Below are 19,001 nucleotides of genomic sequence, written 5' to 3'. Positions count from 1 at the left end.
TCCAGGGTGTGGACAGGAGCGGAGCAGCTATAGGGTCAGATTAGTGAATCTGTGAGAGAGAGGAGCAGGTCGGGGAACAGCCTCAGTCTGGCACTCGCTGTCATGGTGTCTGTGATTAAAACCCAGATGAGCTCATAATTTTCTCAAGAACACTAATCATTCACTGTTCCATTCATTCATTTATTCATTCATAACAAAAGACAGAGACACTACATATTACATTTCATTTCTTCTCTATCTGTACAGGACTTTTGCAAATATATTAATATTTTCTCTCTGCAGCTAGAGGAGTGTATTATTCAGTGCTGTACTCTGTTACTGTTCCTCACGTTACCCTTCTCTGTGCACTGGTAAATATTTACAACCACATGGTCTCTTCCTGTGTGTCTTTGTCCCTGTATTTAGTGTCTCTCCTGTGTGTCTTTATCCCTGTATTTAGTTTTCCCCTGGTGTTCTGGTTCTGGAAGAGCCTTGTCTCGTTTCACTGTGTAGTTGTATAAACCTGGATGAGGGTAAAGCCTCCTGAACTTTAACTCATTATAATTCTGTACGTGTTTAATCCTGATCCAGTTTGTTGGACACTCCTCTATTAGTCGGCTGTTCTTGCAGCGATCTGGCGTCCTCCGGTCCACTGCTGGGGACAGGCCTACGCCTCTGCTCTACGCTGCTAGATGTGATGAAATGTGATGAAACTGAAGTCTGTGCCAATGGAGCGTGTGACTGGAATGTCCCTTTAAACGCCTCGTGGTTGTGATGTCGCAGGTGCTTCTCTCTCAAGCAGGAAATCATTTCATTACAACATTTCAGAACGAGTTGAAGAAGTGAATTTTTATTTTATAGCTGGGGTCACACACACACACTCTCTCACTCTCACACTCTCTCACACACACTCATACACACACACACACACTCATATATACACACACACACACTTTAAATGTGTTCGTATTATAATAAGCTAGTTATAAAACGTTGGAGGTGTCTAAGGAGCCAACCGCGGGCAGCTCCTGCACAGGTTCGGGAAGAGAACAGACCTAAAACTGAACAGAGACCCCACTCAGCTGATAAACTATAAACCTGTGTCATCTCTAAAGTCTTTATAGTTCTCTGTGTGGAGAGGTCTGGTACATCCGGCAGCGCAGCATCAGCTGATTACACAGTTTACAGACTTTAGACCCTTTTATATCACGCTGGTCCACATTAAGTAACTGTCTGACTACACGAGGGACAAAATAATTCAGCAAGCAATGGCCCTTCAGCCACAGGAAGTTGCTCTGAATAACAGGCTGCACCAGGGGGAGGACTGTCTTGTGAAATTTCGTTTGATTATTAAGAAATGTGTTGTTTATTTATTTAGCTCATGCCTTTTAATTATTTTTTATTAACTTTTATTTAAAGTTTAGTTCGGTCAGATGATACGTTCAGCGTCTGTCGGACATTACGCACACGCATTTTCAGGAGCAGGTGTAAATTTCTTTGGTACCTACGAACATTTCGAGACTACGAACATTTTGATGAATCCTGATTTCTACAAAAAAAGTGATTTATTAACAATTTCCGCACAGAGTCGCTCTGCTCCCGTATCACGAATGAGGCCACTGTGTTTAATCTGCTCACACTTCTCAGGGGGAAAGGCCCTGTGTCTGAAATGGCTCCCTATTCCCGGCATTATTCACTATAGTAACTATTATAGCGAACTGGAGTCAGGAGAGTAGAGACTGATTTCGGACACTACCTCATGTGGGTTTTTACCAAACAACGCTGTGGATTATGGGTAATGTGATATCTGTTATGTGCTTTTGCAGTGCATTGTGGGATTGTTTGAGTGCACTGAAAATTGTCCACTGTGTTTTGGGATATGGTTTGATACAGTGTGAACACGTCCTGAAAAACATGACCAGGGTTAGGGTTTAAACACAGGTCTGACCCGTGTTTAAAGCGAATAGGGTTTCCAGGGCGACAGGGGAACAGGCTGGGTGCTGCTTTCCCAGCATGCTTTTCTCCACACTCACCATCAACACGGACAGGTTCACATCGACCACTGCCATAGGAACATCTGTACAGTCCCCCCGTCCCATTGGCATAGAGAGGGTCCGTCACCAACACACTGCATAGAGAGAGAGAGGGGGGGAGGGGGGGGGGGCAGAGAGAGAGAGAGGGAGAGAGATAAGGGGGGGGGGCAGAGCAGTTAACCCTGACTCACATGAAATTACTGACTGCCACTCAATCCAAACAACATTAATATTTTATTAATAATAGTTTAATAATAAACAGCTGATTAAAAGTTAAGCCCTCAGTAGAAACACTGCACAAATAAACACCACAGTCCCCTACACTCCGCCTTTCTTCATTCTACACACAAAAGAAGAGAGAGAGAGAGAGAGAGAGAGAGAGAGAGAGAGAGAGAGAAGACAGAGGAAGAGGCCAATACGAGAAAGAAAGAGAACAGAAAGAGATCAGTGAGAAGGAGACAGTGAGAGAACAGAGAGAGTGTGAGAGAGAAAGAGAGAACAATGAGAGAAAGAAAGAGAACAGAGAAATCGAGACAAACACAGTGTGTTACTGAGGTCTGTTTGCCCTGAGGAAGGAAGTGTATTTCTCTTTTCTCGCTCTGATATGGAGAGGGTCTCGGTGAAGTCTCTTCCTGTTTATGGTGACTGTAAATGATGGTCTATTTCCGGTGGGAGATTAATTGCAGCTCAGAGGGAACCCGACCCCTCCTTTCACTTTTAGAATCTCATTCAAGAACCGACCCACAGCTGGGGTTCTGTTCACGGACCCCGACCTCACCAGCAACCTCAGCCCTGAGTGTCCGCTTTCTTCCTCGATCAGTAAGGAACAGATCAATAACGGTGTGATTTAACCTTAAAGATACACTGCGGAATACGCTGCTACCTGTGTTAAATATCAGAGTGTAATGCTCTAGCAGCACTGCTGTGTCTGATCCACTTCACCACTCTGGCTCTGACTGTGACTCTGTGTTGATAAATTACAGAGTGATACTGTCCTCTGATGAGAATTCTGGGAACTCTGTTCCTTACAGTTTCACAGATGTTCCTTCCGTCTCTACAGGTGGATATACCATAACTCACTGTCTTTTGTGACATCACAAAAACAGGAAATTAAATGCTGTATGTTTGCTCAGCTAGGCTTATGAATCTGCTTCAATTCTGAAATATAATTATCAGTGTTTACATACTACATTAACCTCTTTCAATTACAATGCAAAAGAGAATTACTTTAGGAGTGATACAGCCACTTTAATGCTTTTCCCTGAAAACTCCTTCATTCAGAGCATGCTCACATTTATGTGGCCACCAACCCACACATTGTGAAACAAGACCCCAGTCAGTTTTCTGTGCGCTGCCTAGAGCCGTTCTGAATCTTCTCCGCTTCTGACATCAAGTGCAGAGACTTTAGAATGGCCCAGCCCCCTTGTCTGAGTCTGTCCAATCACAGCGCTGGACCCGCGTTTATGTGAGAGCGCAAAGACGAGGTTAAACACAGCAAAACAGACACAACGAGCGCATTGAAATAAGAGCACTGAGTAAGAAACGGCTAGAAACCTTCTGCTCCTCGCTCCTCACTGCTGTGCGCTCAGGGTCGGGGTGAACAGCGAGCGGCTCACTATCATTTAAAGGAACAGGTGCTGAAAGCGGGGGTTTTGAACAGGGCTGTTTACACAGAGGGAGAACACTGCTGTGTTCCACTGTGGGGAAGAGAGGGAGTCATTTTTAAGTGATGTGTAATGAAGACAGGAATTATATCTATCTGGAGGTGTGGAGGAGTGGAGGGAGTGTGTTTCTCACTGCTGACTGCTAGACATGCTGAGAAAGAGCATCATCACTTCCTGACTGTGTCATCATTTCTCAACAGTGAACACGTCACTCTTACTGTCGTCAGAACCCAGACACCCCTCAAACAGTGAATGAATTAAAGCTACAGTCAGAAAATTTGTCTCTGTGGTGGTACCCTCACTGGAACATATACTGCACCTTTAATTAGGAACAGAACTGTACCTTACTCTATATTAACAGTGGATGTTAAAGTTGTGTTGATGTCATTCGCCCCGTTTCATCTCCAGGACTTTTATTGTGTTCTTTCATTCTCCACAGTTGTGTAATGAAAGATTACAGAGATCCCCCTCTCCTTCTGGAGAAGAGAATGTCATGAACCTTTAGGGAACACAACTGGACTCTAACACCACTGCTGTACCTTTAAATATTTACTCCACTGTTTGTAGCTTTAGTGACAGTAATGTTCCTGTAGAGTACCTTTACTCTGAGAATGTAGTGTGAAGTGTGTGGACAGACAGTGGCCGTGTGAAGACAGCACACTCACCTGTCTTCTGGCTTTGACCCAAAGGGACAGACGCGGTGACCGAACGCAGAGCCGTCCTCTGGAGATGAGAATGTTCTAGGATGCGCCGTGTCCAGGTTAAAGCCACGGGTTAAAGGAGACACTGGAACAACACAGCAACCATTAAACCAGCCCCCAGTACTGACCCGTACTCCACTGTACTGACCAGTACTGACCCGTACTCCACTGTACTGACCTGTACTGACCCGTACTCCACTGTACTGACCTGTACTTCACTGTACTGAGCAGTACTGACCTGTACTCCACTATACTGACCCGTACTCCACTTTACTAACCAGTACTGACCTGTACTACACTGTACTGACCAGTACTGACCTGTACTTCACTGTACTGAGCAGTACTGACCTGTACTCCACTGTACTGACCCGTACTCCACTTTACTGACCAGTACTGACCTGTACTCCACTGTACTGACCAGTACTGACCTGTACACTACTGTACTGACCCGTACTCCACTATACTGACCAGTACTGACCTGTACTTCACTGTACTGACCAGTACTGACCTGTACTTCACTGTACTGAGCAGTACTGACCTGTACTCCACTGTACTGACCCGTACTCCACTTTACTGACCAGTACTGACCTGTACTCCACTGTACTGACCAGTACTGACCTGTACACTACTGTACTGACCCGTACTCCACTATACTGACCAGTACTAACCTGTAATTCACTGTACTGACCAGTACTGACCTGTACTCCACTGTACTGACCCGTACTCCACTTTACTGACCAGTACTGACCTGTACTCCACTGTACTGACCAGTACTGACCTGTACGCTACTGTACTGACCCGTACTCCACTATACTGACCAGTACTGACCTGTAATTCACTGTACTGACCAGTACTGACCTGTACTCCACTTTACTGACTCGTACTCCACTTTACTGACCAGTACTGACCTGTACTCCACTGTACTGACCAGTACTGACCTGTACTCCACTTTACTGACCAGTACTGACCTGTACTTCACTGTACTGAGCAGTACTGACCTGTACTCCACTGTACTGACCCGTACTCCACTTTACTGACCAGTACTGACCTGTACTCCGCTGTACTGACCAGTACTGACCTGTACGCTACTGTACTGACCCGTACTCCACTATACTGACCAGTACTGACCTGTAATTCACTGTACTGACCAGTACTGACCTGTACTCCACTTTACTGACCAGTACTGACCTGTACTCCACTGTACTGACCAGTACTGACCTGTACTCCACTTTACTGACCAGTACTGACCTGTACTCCACTGTACTGACCAGTACTGACCTGTACTCTACTGTACTGCCCCCATACTCTACTGTACTGACCAGTACTGACCCATACTCCACTGTACTGACTGGTACTGACCTGTACTTCACTGTACTGACCCGTACTCCACTGTACTGACCAGTACTGACCCGTACTCCACTCTACTGACCAGAACTGACCTGTACTCCACTGTACTGACCCATACTCCACTGTACTGACCAGTACTGACCCGTACACCACTGTACTGACTCATACTTCACTGTACTGACCAGTACTGACCCATACTCCACATTACTCACCAGTACTGACCAGCTTCCCATATTACTGACCTCAACCCCACAGCACTGACCTGAACTCCACAGTACTGACCTCAACCCCACAGTACTGAACTGAACTCCACAGTAGTGACCTCAACCCCACAGTACTGACCTCAACCCCACACTACTGACCTGAACCCCACAGTACAGACCTGAACCCCACAGTACTGACCTGAACCCCACAGTACTGACCTCAACCCAACAGTACTGACCTGAACCCCACAGTACTGACCTCAACCCCACAGTACTGACCTCAACCCCACAGTACTGACCTCAACCCCACAATTCTAACCTGAACTCAACAGTACTGACCAGTTCCCCACAGTACTGACCTGAACCCCACAGTAATGACCTGAACCCCACAGTACTGACCTCAACCCCACAATACTGACCTGAACCCCACAGTACTGACCTCAACCCAACAGTACTGACCTGAACCCCACAGTACTGACCTGAACCTCACAGTACTGACCTCAACCCCACAATACTGACCTGAACCCCACAGTACTGACCTGAACCTCACAGTACTGACCTCAACCCCACAATACTGACCTGAACCCCACAGTACTGACCAGTTTCCAAAAGCATTTATGAGTATCCTAAAGTACTGGCCATTTTAATGATATTGGAAAATATTTATCGAAAGAGAGACTGAGAGACACACATAGAGAGAGAGAGAGAGAGAGAGAGAGAGAGAGAGACAGACAGAAAGAGTGAGAGAGTGTGAGGGGCTGATGGAAGGAGATATCACAGTGATGATGTGTAGTGTGCAGTGTGTATCCTCTCTTTGTTCAGTTGTAAATGGTCACGCGCCGACACAGTTTCACACAAACACACAACTTTCCATTCCACCTTAAACAGATGTAGATTCTCACTGGTGATCACAGTCAGCTCATAAACACAGACTCACAAACCACAAACCACACACACTGAAGACTGCAAACACAAACACACTTCACACTGTACAATGCACACACACTGCACAATATACACACCACACACACTGTACAATACACACACTTCACACTGCACAATACACACACCACACACACTTCACACTGCACAATACACACACCACCCACAATTCACACTGCACAATACACACACCACACACACTGCACAATACACACACCACACACACTTCACACTGCACAATACACACACCACACACACTGCACAATACACACACCACACACACTTCACACTGCACAATACACACACCACACACACTTCCTACCACTTGCAGCCATTCATTTGCCTTAAACAGCCTAAATATCCCTACACACACACACACATAGACACACACACACACACACACACACACTAAACCTTCAAGTCAAATAAACCTAAACCTTATAAATATTTCATCTCAAATAAACCTGAACATAAACCTCAGCTCAAATAAACCTGAACCTAAAACTGTTTAAACCCTGTTGCTCAAATAATCCTGAACTCAGAGAAACCTCATATAACTCTAACCCAACTCAAATAAACCTGAAGGTATACGTAATAACACTTCCGTTCAAACAAACGAGAAACTTAAGCTTAAACTAAAGCGCTCCTGAGCTCGGCTCGTGCCCTGCTCCTCTTCCTCTGAAGGCGCAGGCGCTGTAGAAGATGAAGGTACTTACTGAGGAGCAGAAAGCTGAGCAGATGTGTCTCCATATCTTAAGTCTCGGAGTAATTTCCAGTTTCAGTAAACAAACAAACAAACAAAAGAGCAGAGCAGGAGAACAGCCCCAGCTCGGCTCCGTTATAGAGTTAAACTGAGCAAAAGCGAAAGTTTCAGAAAGTGGCGCGCGCGGCAGTGTGGGAAACTTGCAGAAGAGCGAACTTGTGAATGTTCGCGCGAGCTGACCACAAAGAGCGACTAACGTACGCTCCAATCAGAGTAAATCTCACTCCCATACTGTCCAATCAGAGTAACGACTGCTTAAACACGGTCCAATCAGAATAAAACAGTCTGCAAACCTGTCCAGTCAGAGTCATGCAATATTCTAAAATATCCAATGCAAGCTTCACAGCAATGCAAGCTCCATCTTTGTCCAATCGGATTTATGCTATCCCATTACATGCCCAATCAGAATAACGTCCGCTCACACACTGTCCAATCAGAATAAAGCATTCTTCCACATTGCCCAATCACAGTAATGCATTCTCCTATCCTGCACATTAAGAATAATATAAGCTCCAACATTGTCCTATCAGTTTAACGCGTTCTCCTAAACTGTCCAATCAGAATAATGTCCGCTCACACGCTGTCCAATCAGAATAAAACATTCATCCACACTGCTCCAACTTTGTCCAGTCAGAGTAAAGCACACTCACAAAGTGTTTTATCACATTAACGCGTTCTGTTACACGGACCAATCAGAGTGGTCTACAGTTGTTTTGGTGTTGAGCAGCGGCACAATTTATTAGAGAGCACACACACACACACACAAAAGGTGAATATGATGGGTGGAAGAAGGAAGCTGTGGTTTGATGATTATGAACTGTTTCCAAACCAATACCGCGACTCACACACAGACCCTCTCAGCCAATCACAGACAGGAACGTCATTTCTGATTGGGTAATAAGGCATGGGAACTAGAAATGTAATAAGTGCACACGACTTAATAATTAAGGTCCACACACACACACTATATATATACAAAGACATTATATATAGGCATCCCTAAGCTTCCCAATTTTATTTTAAAAACGGAGGGAACCAGTAGGGCTCCATAGTTTATTTAAAGCCATCCTGTCATTCTGTAGTCAGGGCCATGCCTGTATCAAGAGATCCGAGTCTAATCTGATTATCTCAGTGAGAAAAATGTAAGACTTTGTCTATCAGTTTTTACAACGACAGATATTACATCATCCTCCTCTGATGTTGCTGGAAACTCCAGGTTATGAGGTCATTAAAGAGTGTGCAAACTCTTCTTTAAGCAAACTTACAGTTATTGATGTGTAACGTTATATCAGTGTGCAAGTGTGTTAGATCTGAAAATGTATTTTTTATGCAACTTAGCTTGTAAGTGGGATAACTGCTCAAATAAAATATATCATTGCAGTTTTGTAAATACATGAATTGATAACCAAGCTTTTTAAATTAAAAAAGCAACTTTGATATAGACGTAGTCTTGTACATATTGACCAACATATCTCTCTTCATAAAGGTTATTAGACAGCATGACCTCCACGGTTTTGACAGTGCATCCATAGCGCCACCTACTGTTTTAGGAAGACATGTGCTGACAGAACTGACTCGGTCAATTGTGCAAACAATTTTAGCTTAAAACCATTTGTTGTGTTCTGTACGTTATATATAAAATTATGCACTTGTGGTTTGCTTGTTTTCAGCCCACTGAAAAATATTCATTTGTTATTAGTTTTTAATTCACATATATTTTAGCATTAATTATACAATCATTTAAAAATGTTAAAAGCTATCTTTCATTTATGTTTCTCGAATCCCCCTCTTTTCTTTAGTTAGTTTCTCCCTCACTGCCTTTGTTGCACTGATGGAACATGATGGACGACATGATTCATTTCTGATTTTAACACTTCTAAAACGAGCAAAACCTTATATGCAGCGATTAACTACTTGTTAAAGTAATATCATATTTTTTAATAATGTAGGGAATTATATTTCCATGTTCAAAGTTCTCACATAATATTATTAAACACATTTTAAATAATAATTTGTGTAATCTGGCATTTTTCTTTCATATTTATGCAAAACTAACAAATATTTTGGCGCTATTTTCTCCTCATAAATGCTCTATTACTACAATATAGTCAGTGCTTTATTCTGTCAATGTTTTACTACCCAATATAGTTCTGTAAATAAGAAATATCTAAAGTGTTTTTTGATTTTAAAACACACACACAAACACACACAGACACACACATATTGAATATATATATATATTATTTTATTATTTTTTTCCCCTCTTAGGTCTGTCCTGGCATTGTAGGACTGAAGGGGACACCAGTGCTTAAACATTGGGACAGAAATTGACTACAGTGGCGTTTAGACACGTTTTGGTAAGTTTTACATTATGTAAATTAAGAGGGACATGATATATTCATATAATACATTAGTTTATATATATGCCATAGGGAAAATAAATAGAAAAAAGGTAAGGTAATGAACATTATTTAATATATCGCAATAAGTAATATACATATTTTTAATATTCCAATCATATTTTTGTTTATCTCAAATAAATATTTCAGAGCTGCTTTAGAGTCACAGAGATAGGCCAACTGCACCTACAGCTAACACACTTATGGACTAGATCTGTTTGCTTTATAGTACTTGATTATACTTTTCATTACATTACAAATAACATGTTAAGTATCAGTTAGACTTTTATGGCAAATTGTTTCTATTTTTTTGAATGTATTGTCAGGACAGTCTATATGATCAGAGATATTTGTGGACTAAACAAATACTTGCTTTGTGACATTTAGTCTTAAAGAATTAGTCTGTCGTTAGCACATTTACAAACAAAAATGATTAAATAGTTTTTATGGAAATAACTTCTTTATATGCTTATATGCCTTTACATATTTTCTGTAAAGTGTAAAGAGACCCCAACCCAACTGGAGTTACACTGGAATAATAAACATACTGAATGCATTTATAATACACAGTGGTGTACATGTTTATACACACCTATACACTGTTGGACATGAATCAAGTGTTTAAACTGTAAGAAGCTTGAACAGAACATAGGGACAAACTAAATCACACCTCTACAAATATATGTTAATATATTTAAGTCAAACTATTTTTAACAAGCAATTCTCAAGCCCATTGCTGTTGACAAAGAAGAAATCATTACAAAAGTATTAACTTAACCTAGTTACTCTTTCTCCCTTCTTCTGGAAAGAAGTAATCCCTCAATGCACAGCTATATTTAAAATAGTACACAGTACCTGAAACAACCACTAGGTGCCAGTGTAACAGCTGAAGATATGGAGAAGAAAATTCACTCGAGAAAATGGCTGCTCTTTTAACTTAATTTAGTGGTGTCTGTTCAGATAAATTGGTTCATGTGTTTTCAGTCCTGATGTGATGCTGTGACACTTTTCATGTTCCTTCAGTCATTGTGAACATATCTGATGTGTATCCTCATCGGCAGTGTTCTCTCCAGAGAGTTGGACACTGTTAGTAGGTGTGTTTTTAAGTCAAAACATACAGATTATTTAGAGTTTGTCCAAGTGTCCTCTTGAGGGTCTGGAGACAGTTTTACTTAGTTCCTTGTACTTTTAATTATTCTGAGGTACAATCCTGTTGCATTTCCTCCATTTCTGATTTATGTTTATGACTGATGACTGTTTATCCTTTGTCTTCCTGAGGTGTGTGTCCTTTTAAAGGGTCACTGCCTTGACTAAATAAGAGATAGTCAATAAAGATGGGTTTTTTAAATTTATTTTTGTTATTAACTTAATAAGCACTCACACACACACACACACACACACACACACACACAGGTGCTGGTCATAAAATTAGAATATAATGAAAAAGATGTTTTATTTCAGTAATTACATTCAAAAAGTGAAACTTGTATATTATACTCATTCATTACACACAGACTGATATATTTCAAGTGTTTATTTTTTTTAATTTGATGATTATAACTGACAACTAATTAAAACCCCCAAATTCAGTTTCTCAGAAAAGTAGAATATTACTTAAGACCAATACAAAAAAAGGATTTTTAGAAACGCTGGCCAACTGAAAATTATGAACGTGAAAAATATGACCATGTACAGCACTCAATACTTAGCTGGGGCTCCTTTTGTGTGATTTACTGCAGCAATGCGGTGCAGTGTGGGGTCAATCAGCCTGTGGCACTGCTCAGGTGTTAAATGAGAGGCCAGGTTGCTCTGATAGTGGCCTTCAGCTCTTCTGCATTGTTGGGTCTGGCTAGGGTGACCAGATCTGAGATGGTGAAAAAGAGGACACATCTTGGGGGGGTCTCGCCCCTCACTGCCGTTGCATGCTTAGCTGAACCTATGTGTGCTCTTAGGTCCTTTACACCTTTATTTACTACACATGGGAAAACATGGGAATTTCTTTTTTAATTCATCCGAGAACTTACATTTACGTTTCGGCATAGCTACTCGAGATGAGGGTAGGTACATGAGCTTTGCCTGACGTAAACAAGGACTACTGATGTGCAGACTGACCAATTAAATTTTTACAGAAAAGGTTATCAACAAGTAACGGTAGCTCTACAGTCAGACCGTGCAATCAGAAGATTGTAGGCTACTTCACCACGCCCCCTTCTCACTCAAGCGAACCAGTCAGAGTAGGGGAAGGCGGGACTAGCTTGTGAACGAAACGCTTCTCAAAATTCTATGTAAGCTCTAGAAAAACAAAATCCCGGACGTTTGTGAAATTCTGCCCGGACATTTATTTAAGTCTAAAAAAGAGGACATGTCCGGGTAAAAGAGGACGTCTGGTCATCCTAGGTCTGGTGTATTGCATCTTCCTCTTCACAATACCCCATAGATTTTCTATGGGGTTAAGGTCAGGTGAGTTTGCTGGCCAATTAAGAACAGGGAGACCATGGTCCTTAAACCAGGACACTGTGTGCAGGTGCCAAGTCCTGTTGGAAAATGAAATCTGCATCTCCATAAAGTTGTTCAACAGCAGGAAGCATAAAACTTCCTGGCAGACGGCTGTGTTGACCTTGGACCAACACAGTGGACCAACACCAGCAGATGACATGGCACCCCAAACCACTACTGACTGTGGAAACTTTACACTGGACCTCAATCAACATGGATTCTGTGCCTCTCCTCTCTTCCTCCAGACTCTGGGACCTTGATTTCCAAAGAAAATGTCAAATTTACTTTCATCAGAGGACATAACTGTGGACCACTCAGCAGTAGTCCAATCCTTTTTGGAAGGTTCAAGAGTGGCTTCACACAAGGAATGTGACGCTGAAACCCATATCTTACATATGTCTGGGGGTAAATTTTCATTCCATGAATGAAGCACTGACTCCAGCTGCAGTCCAGTCTTTGTGAATCTCCCTCACATTTTTGAATGGGTTTTGTTTCACAATCCTCTCCAGTGTGCAGTTATCGCTTGTACACTTTTTTCTACCACATCTTTTCCTTCCCTTCGCCTCTCTATTAATGTGCTGGGACACAGTTCTGTGAACAGCCAGCTTCTTTAGCAATGACCTTTTGTGTCTTGCTCTGCTTGTTTAAGGTGTCAGTGGTTGTCTTTTGGACAACTGTCCAGTCACAAATATTCCCCATGATTGTGGAGCCTACAGAACTAGACTGAGACACAATTTAAAGGCATTTGCAGGTGTTTTGAGTTAAATCGATGATTAGAGTGTGGCACCAGGTGTCTTCAATATTGAACCTTTTTACAATAATCTAATGTTCTGAGATACTGAATTTGGGGTTTTTAATTAGTTGTCAGTTATAATCACTAAATTAAAGAGGCAAAAGACATCGAACCCAACAGTCAGTTTTTGGCCAAGAAACTCTTACTTCCTCTGATCTTTCTAAGAAACCTTTCCCAGTTCTAGATACTGCCAATGTTACAGATGTAATATAAAAGATAAAAATGGACACAGGTGGATGACAGGTTACTTACACAGCTGTGGTGGGTTTGAAATATTTTCCTGTAAAAAGGAAATCACAGTTTAATTGTGGTTTTAATATTAAAAACTGCTTTACTTTATAAACACATATAAAAAATATGCCACGGGGGTAAATTTTCATTCCATGGCACATTTTTATTATTATCATGCCATTTCATGTATTAATAGTTGCGTGGACATTGGCTGGAAAACATATACATGGATATATATTTTGCTGAAAGGGAAAAACTGAGGGACCAATACCTGAGGGTTTATCCACTCTGAAATATTATAGAGTGCTTCGTCATTCCTGAAGCACTGCAGTAATCCTTCATCTTCATGGAACAGACAGTCCACACTGAGTGTTCTCTCTCTCTTTACAATTCTGCTGCTGTCTGGTACGACGCTGTCAGGATCAAATGTGTGATGGAGCACCACTATAAATGCAGGCTTGGTGTCTACAGACAAACAAGAGATAAATACATAAATCGACATGATCCCCACAAATTATACAGCCATCAAACCCTGAGGTCATTAAAGGTTCAGTCTGATCACGGCTGGTACCTGATAATCTCTGAAGCTTCTGCAGCGCTGCTTCAATATCAGTTCCAGCTCGAGACACAATGGGACAGAAGAACAGAATAAAATCACACTCCTCCACAGTAGACACCTCCTTCAGGTTAGGGACCTGTTGTTTCAGCTTTTTTATGAAATCCTTGTCTGAATATAGTGTGTGTCCAGACACACCGCGCAGAAACTTCAGCTTTTCTGTTAAAACAAATGCCACATAGTTATTTTCTTTCAAATATTTTACTGAAATCCCTTTTAAAAACCTAAAAGCACGGATTATTTTTGATGTTAGTTTAATAGGCTCAGTTCCAAAATGTCAGTACCAAAATAGAGTAGATTTTTTTTTTTTTTTTTTTTTTGTGAGAAACAACATGAAAAAAACCATATGAAGAAACATGTACTCACGCTTTTCTGATGGTTTTGGATATTTTGCTGTACTCCTCTGTGATGGTTTTAAATGTTTTGCTGTACGCTTCTGTGATGTTTTTGGAATTTTTTTTTTAAAGAGTAAAGGAACATTGTAGTGCATGTAAGATCATATTTAAAATCAACATGGTATTCATTTAAATGCAGATAAATTTTAGTTGTCTACGTTGATTGTATTGAAAGCAAAATAATTTGTGTTTGCACTGATCACTCAAATATTACATTTTCTTTCTCCTGAAGTGAAGGTGAAATAGAATTAGCCACATTGGTGCACCCTTTAACGTTGTCTGTTTTTTATGAGACATTAACTTATATAAACTCCCCTTTAAAATCATGACAATTCTGACCTTTTTCCAGGAGTATCTCCTGCTGTATGTGTCACTGATTATTTCAGTCAAAGTGCAACCAATTGTTTATAGGAATTGTATAAATGCAACAGATTCAAGAGGGTTTTTTAAAGTGAGATAATCACTGACCTGAAATATTCAAGCTTTTTCAGTTTTTAAAGCATTTTCAGTTTATAACAGCATTAAACATTTTAAATATAGCCTCTGAACAATAATGAAATCCTAGTATATGATTAATAAAATAATAATAATAATGTTGTATACAGAATTCTGGCTCTTAAATGTTTACCTTGGCCGATGTGTGTCTTGACTCTGTTAAACCTCTTTGAGCATCAGTCAATGAATGTTCTGAATGGTTTGTGAACCAGACATTCGGTTCCATAGGGTTAACTACTTCCTCTTGTATCAAGTCTACAACACGATTTACATCTTCACTCTTTTTGTGGCGTATTGACGTTCCCTGATTTTTGTAAATTGGATCATTTTCAGTGAGGATTTTCTTTCCGTCATCACTGTAACTGTTGTCCACTACAGTCCTTGTGGTGTCAGGAGTGTGATGGATCTTTACTACGAGAGGAGGCTTGGTGTCTGTAGTGAAGAACAGTGCATGTGTACAGTCAGATACATTTGTTCTCTCAGCTAGTTTCTTGATGTTCATTTATTACCTTCAAAACTGAACCACAGTCGCTCCAGAACTGATTCTGACTCACCTGCTGATTCAGTACTTGTTTTCTCCTGTTGAATGATTGTTAGAATAAAAACCGTGTATTAATTTATTCAGTTTGCTGAAACAAACACATCTGGTGTCTTTCACACGATTTGAATTGTTGCATTGTGAATTGTTAGCAGTGGTGTGAATGTACGGCAGTTGAGTTTACAGAAGGAGTCTAAATACTGACCTGAGTGTCTGGATCTGCACCGTAAACTATTAAAGAGGCAAAAGACATTGAACCCAATTTTAACAGTCAGTTTTTGGTCAAGAATCTCTTACTTCCTCTGATCTTTCTAAGAAACCTTTCACAGTTTTAGATACTGCCAATGTTACAGATGTGATATAAATGATAAAAATGGACACAGTAATGACAGGTTACTTACACAGATGTGGTGGGTTTGAAATATTTTCCTGTAAAAAGGAAATCACAGTTTAATTGTGGTTTTAATATTAAAAACTGCTTTACTTTATAAACACATATAAAAATATGCCAATGGGGTAAATTTTCATTCCATGGCACATTTTTATTATTATCATGCCATTTCATGTATTAATAGTTGCGTGGACATTGACTGGAAAACATATACATGGATATATATTTTGCTGAAAGGGAAAAACTGAGGGACCAATACCTGAGGGTTTATCCACTCTGAAATATTATAGAGTGCTTCATCATTCCTGAAGCACTGCAGTAATCCTTCATCTTCATGGAACAGACAGTCCACACTGAGTGTTCTCTCTCTCTTTACAATTCTGCTGCTGTCTGGTACGACACTGTCAGGATCAAATGTGTGATGGAGCACCACTACAAATGCAGGCTTGGTGTCTACAAACAAACAAGAGATAAATACATAAACCGACATGATTTAAATTCATCAAACCCCATCCAAACTATACAGCCATCAAACTCTGAAGTCATTAAAGGTTCAGTCTGATCACGGCTGGTACCTGATAATCTCTGAAGCTTCTGCAGCGCTGCTTCAATATCAGTTCCAGCTCGAGACACAATGGGACAGAAGAACAGAATAAAATCACACTCCTCCACAGTAGACACCTCCTTCAGGTTAGGGACCTGTTGTTTCAGCTTTTTTATGAAATCCTTGTCTGAATATAGTGTGTGTCCAGACACACCGCGCAGAAACTTCAACTTTTCTGTAAAAAAAAGAAATGACGCATGATTATTACAAAGTTTTAATGACATCTTACTTAATGATCTAAAAGCAGGGTTATTTTTTGATCTTAGTTCTTTTTGATCTTAGTTCTTAACAGATATCACATGAAGAAAGTTATATAAAGAAAAGGGTACTCACTTGTCTGTGATGGTTTTGAATGTTTAATCTAAAAGAGACGTAGAGTAACAGTTTAGTGTCTGTAAGATCATCTTTAATGTAACAGTGTGAAGGCTGTGGTTTGTGGGAATGACAGGTTTTGTGTCTTGAAAGTTAGATGAATGATAATCCTAATGAAGTTGTAGGTAATTTTACTTCTGGAATTTTAATTTTAATCATTTTATGAACATTTAACCTGGGAAAAATTCCAGCATTTCAGGCATTTAGGTTTGTAAAGTACCTTCCTTTCCAAATGATTGATTATTGGACTAATTTTAGTTGTCTACGTTGACTGTATTGAAAGCAAAATAATTTGTGTTTGCACTGATCACTCAAATATTACATTTTCTTTCTCCTGAAGTGAAGGTGAAATAGAATTAGCCACATTGGTGCACCCTTTAACGTTGTCTGTTTTTTATGAGACATTAACTGATATAAACTCCCCTTTAAAATCATGACAATTCTGACCTTTTTCCAGGAGTATCTCCTGCTGTATGTGTCACTGATTACTTCAGTCAAAGTGCAACCAATTGTTTATAGGAATTGTATAAATGCAACAGATTAAAGAGTGTTTTAAAGTGAGATAGTCACTGGCCTGAAACTTTCAAGCTTTTTCAGTTTTTAAAACATTTTTAAAGCATTTTCAGTTAATCACAGCGTTAAAAATTTTAAATATAGTCTCTGAACAATAATGAAATGCTACTATATGATTAATACAGTAATAATAATAATGTTGCATACAGAATTCTGGTTCTTAAATGTTTACCTTGGCCGATGTGTGTCTTGACTCTGTTAAACCTCTTTGAGCATCAGTCACTGAATGTTCAGAATGGTTTGTTGGATGGACATTTGGTTCCATAGGGTTAACTACTTTTAGTATCCAGTCTGTAACATGATGTATATCTTCATTCTTCTTGCGGCGTATCAGTGTTCCCTGATTTTTGTAGAACGGATAGTTTACACTGAGGTACCTCTCCCTGTCTTCACTGTAACTGTTGTCCTCTAGAGTTCTCCCGGTGTCAGGGGTGTGATGGACCTTTACGACGAGTGCAGGCTTGGTGTCTAGTGAAGAACAGAGCATGTGTACAGTCAGATACATTTATTTTGCCAGCCATGTTCTTAATGTTCATTTATTACCTTCAAAATCTTCATTGTATTAAAGCCTTAGTCTGACCACAGCTGGTACCTGGAAAATTCGGCTGATCTTGGAGCACTGTTGCAGGGTCTAGTCCAGCTTTGGTGTCATTGTGACAGTAATTCAGAATAAAATCACAGTCCTCCACCCTAGACACCTCCCTCAGGTTGGGAATTTGTTCTTTCAGCTTTCCCATAAACTCCTCATCTACCAGCTGTGCATTTTCTGACACATTGTGGAGCGCTGCCATTAATGGAAATGGGGATGACACACAAAGAGTCAGGAGTTCATACGTTTCTGCAATATTATGGAATTTGACAATTTGTCCTGCAATTCAGGATGTTTTGTAACAGAACCACAGTCGCTCCAGAACTAATTGTGACTCACCTGCTGTTGATTCAGTACTTTTTTCTTCCTGTTGAAAGATTGTAGGAATGAAAAACAGTGTATTAATTTATTCAGTTTGCTGAAACAAACACATCTGGTGTTTTTCACATGATTTTAATTGTGAATTGTTAGCAGTGGTGTGAATATACAGCCGTCGAGTTTACAGAAGGAGTCTAAATACTGACCTGAGTGTCTGGATCTGCACCGTAAACTATTAAAGAGGCAAAAGACATAGAACCCAATTTTAACAGTCAGTTTTTGGTCAAGAACCTCTTACTTCCTCTGATCTTTCTAAGAAAACCTCCAAATCTAGATTCAGCTCATTTTACAGATGTGATATAAAAGATAAAAATGGACAAAATAATATCAAGTTACTTACAGACGTGAGCTGGGTTTATACTGTTTTCCTGTAAAAGGGAGATCACAGCAATATTCAAAAGCTGTAAATCTGTATGTGGGTGTGCAATGTAATGTTTTAAAAGTTCTGTGAATTAAAATCTGCTAGAAACAGCAAAGTATCTTTAAAAGATTAAAATAG

At 40.3% G+C, this 19,001-nt stretch overlaps 2 protein-coding genes across 4 annotated transcripts in view; both read right to left on the bottom strand.

Annotated features, from left to right (window-relative positions):
- LOC136686448 (integrin alpha-M-like) overlaps window positions 1-7,784 on the bottom strand; it is a 31,459-nt gene extending 23,675 nt beyond the window's left edge. For all 3 annotated transcript variants that reach the window (XM_066660238.1, XM_066660239.1, XM_066660240.1), the window contains exons 1-3: window positions 7,586-7,784; window positions 4,342-4,462; window positions 2,013-2,107 (exon numbers count right to left, since the gene is read on the bottom strand). In XM_066660238.1, coding sequence (XP_066516335.1) covers window positions 2,013-2,107; window positions 4,342-4,462; window positions 7,586-7,619 — 250 coding nt within the window. In that variant the 5' untranslated portion in view covers window positions 7,620-7,784. The remainder of the gene's footprint in view (window positions 1-2,012; window positions 2,108-4,341; window positions 4,463-7,585) is intronic.
- A 2,131-nt stretch (window positions 7,785-9,915) lies between these two features.
- Window positions 9,916-18,326, bottom strand: LOC136675986 (uncharacterized). Its single transcript, XM_066652827.1, has 14 exons — window positions 18,128-18,326; window positions 17,708-18,003; window positions 16,924-16,951; window positions 16,562-16,765; window positions 16,246-16,439; window positions 15,997-16,024; window positions 15,801-15,826; window positions 15,612-15,636; window positions 15,191-15,489; window positions 14,534-14,603; window positions 14,123-14,326; window positions 13,823-14,016; window positions 13,573-13,600; window positions 9,916-11,341 (listed from the first exon to the last, which is right to left on the bottom strand). Exons 1-14 carry the CDS (start codon window positions 18,324-18,326, stop codon window positions 11,322-11,324), a joined length of 1,815 nt encoding a protein of 604 aa, XP_066508924.1. The 3' UTR covers window positions 9,916-11,321.
- Window positions 18,327-19,001: the final 675 nt, after the last annotated feature.

The sequence above is a fragment of the Hoplias malabaricus genome, chromosome 2 (assembly GCF_029633855.1).
Source record: "Hoplias malabaricus isolate fHopMal1 chromosome 2, fHopMal1.hap1, whole genome shotgun sequence".
In the NCBI taxonomy this organism is placed as follows: Eukaryota; Metazoa; Chordata; class Actinopteri; order Characiformes; family Erythrinidae; genus Hoplias; species Hoplias malabaricus.
This window is presented reverse-complemented; position numbering and strand designations above follow the sequence as displayed.

Bases quoted from the DNA above. Each gene is read 5' to 3' on its own strand.
- LOC136675986 (XM_066652827.1), bottom strand. From the start codon at position 18,326: ATGGCAGCGCTCCACAATGTGTCAGAAAATGCACAGCTGGTAGATGAG. The intron at 16,766-16,923 runs GTGAGTACCCTT...TTTTTTTTACAG, and splicing joins TTCAAAACCATCACAGACAA to AAAAGTTGAAGTTTCTGCGC. The intron at 11,342-13,572 runs GTAAGTAACCTG...TCTCTTATTTAG, and splicing joins TTCAAACCCACCACAGCTGT to TCAAGGCAGTGACCCTTTAA.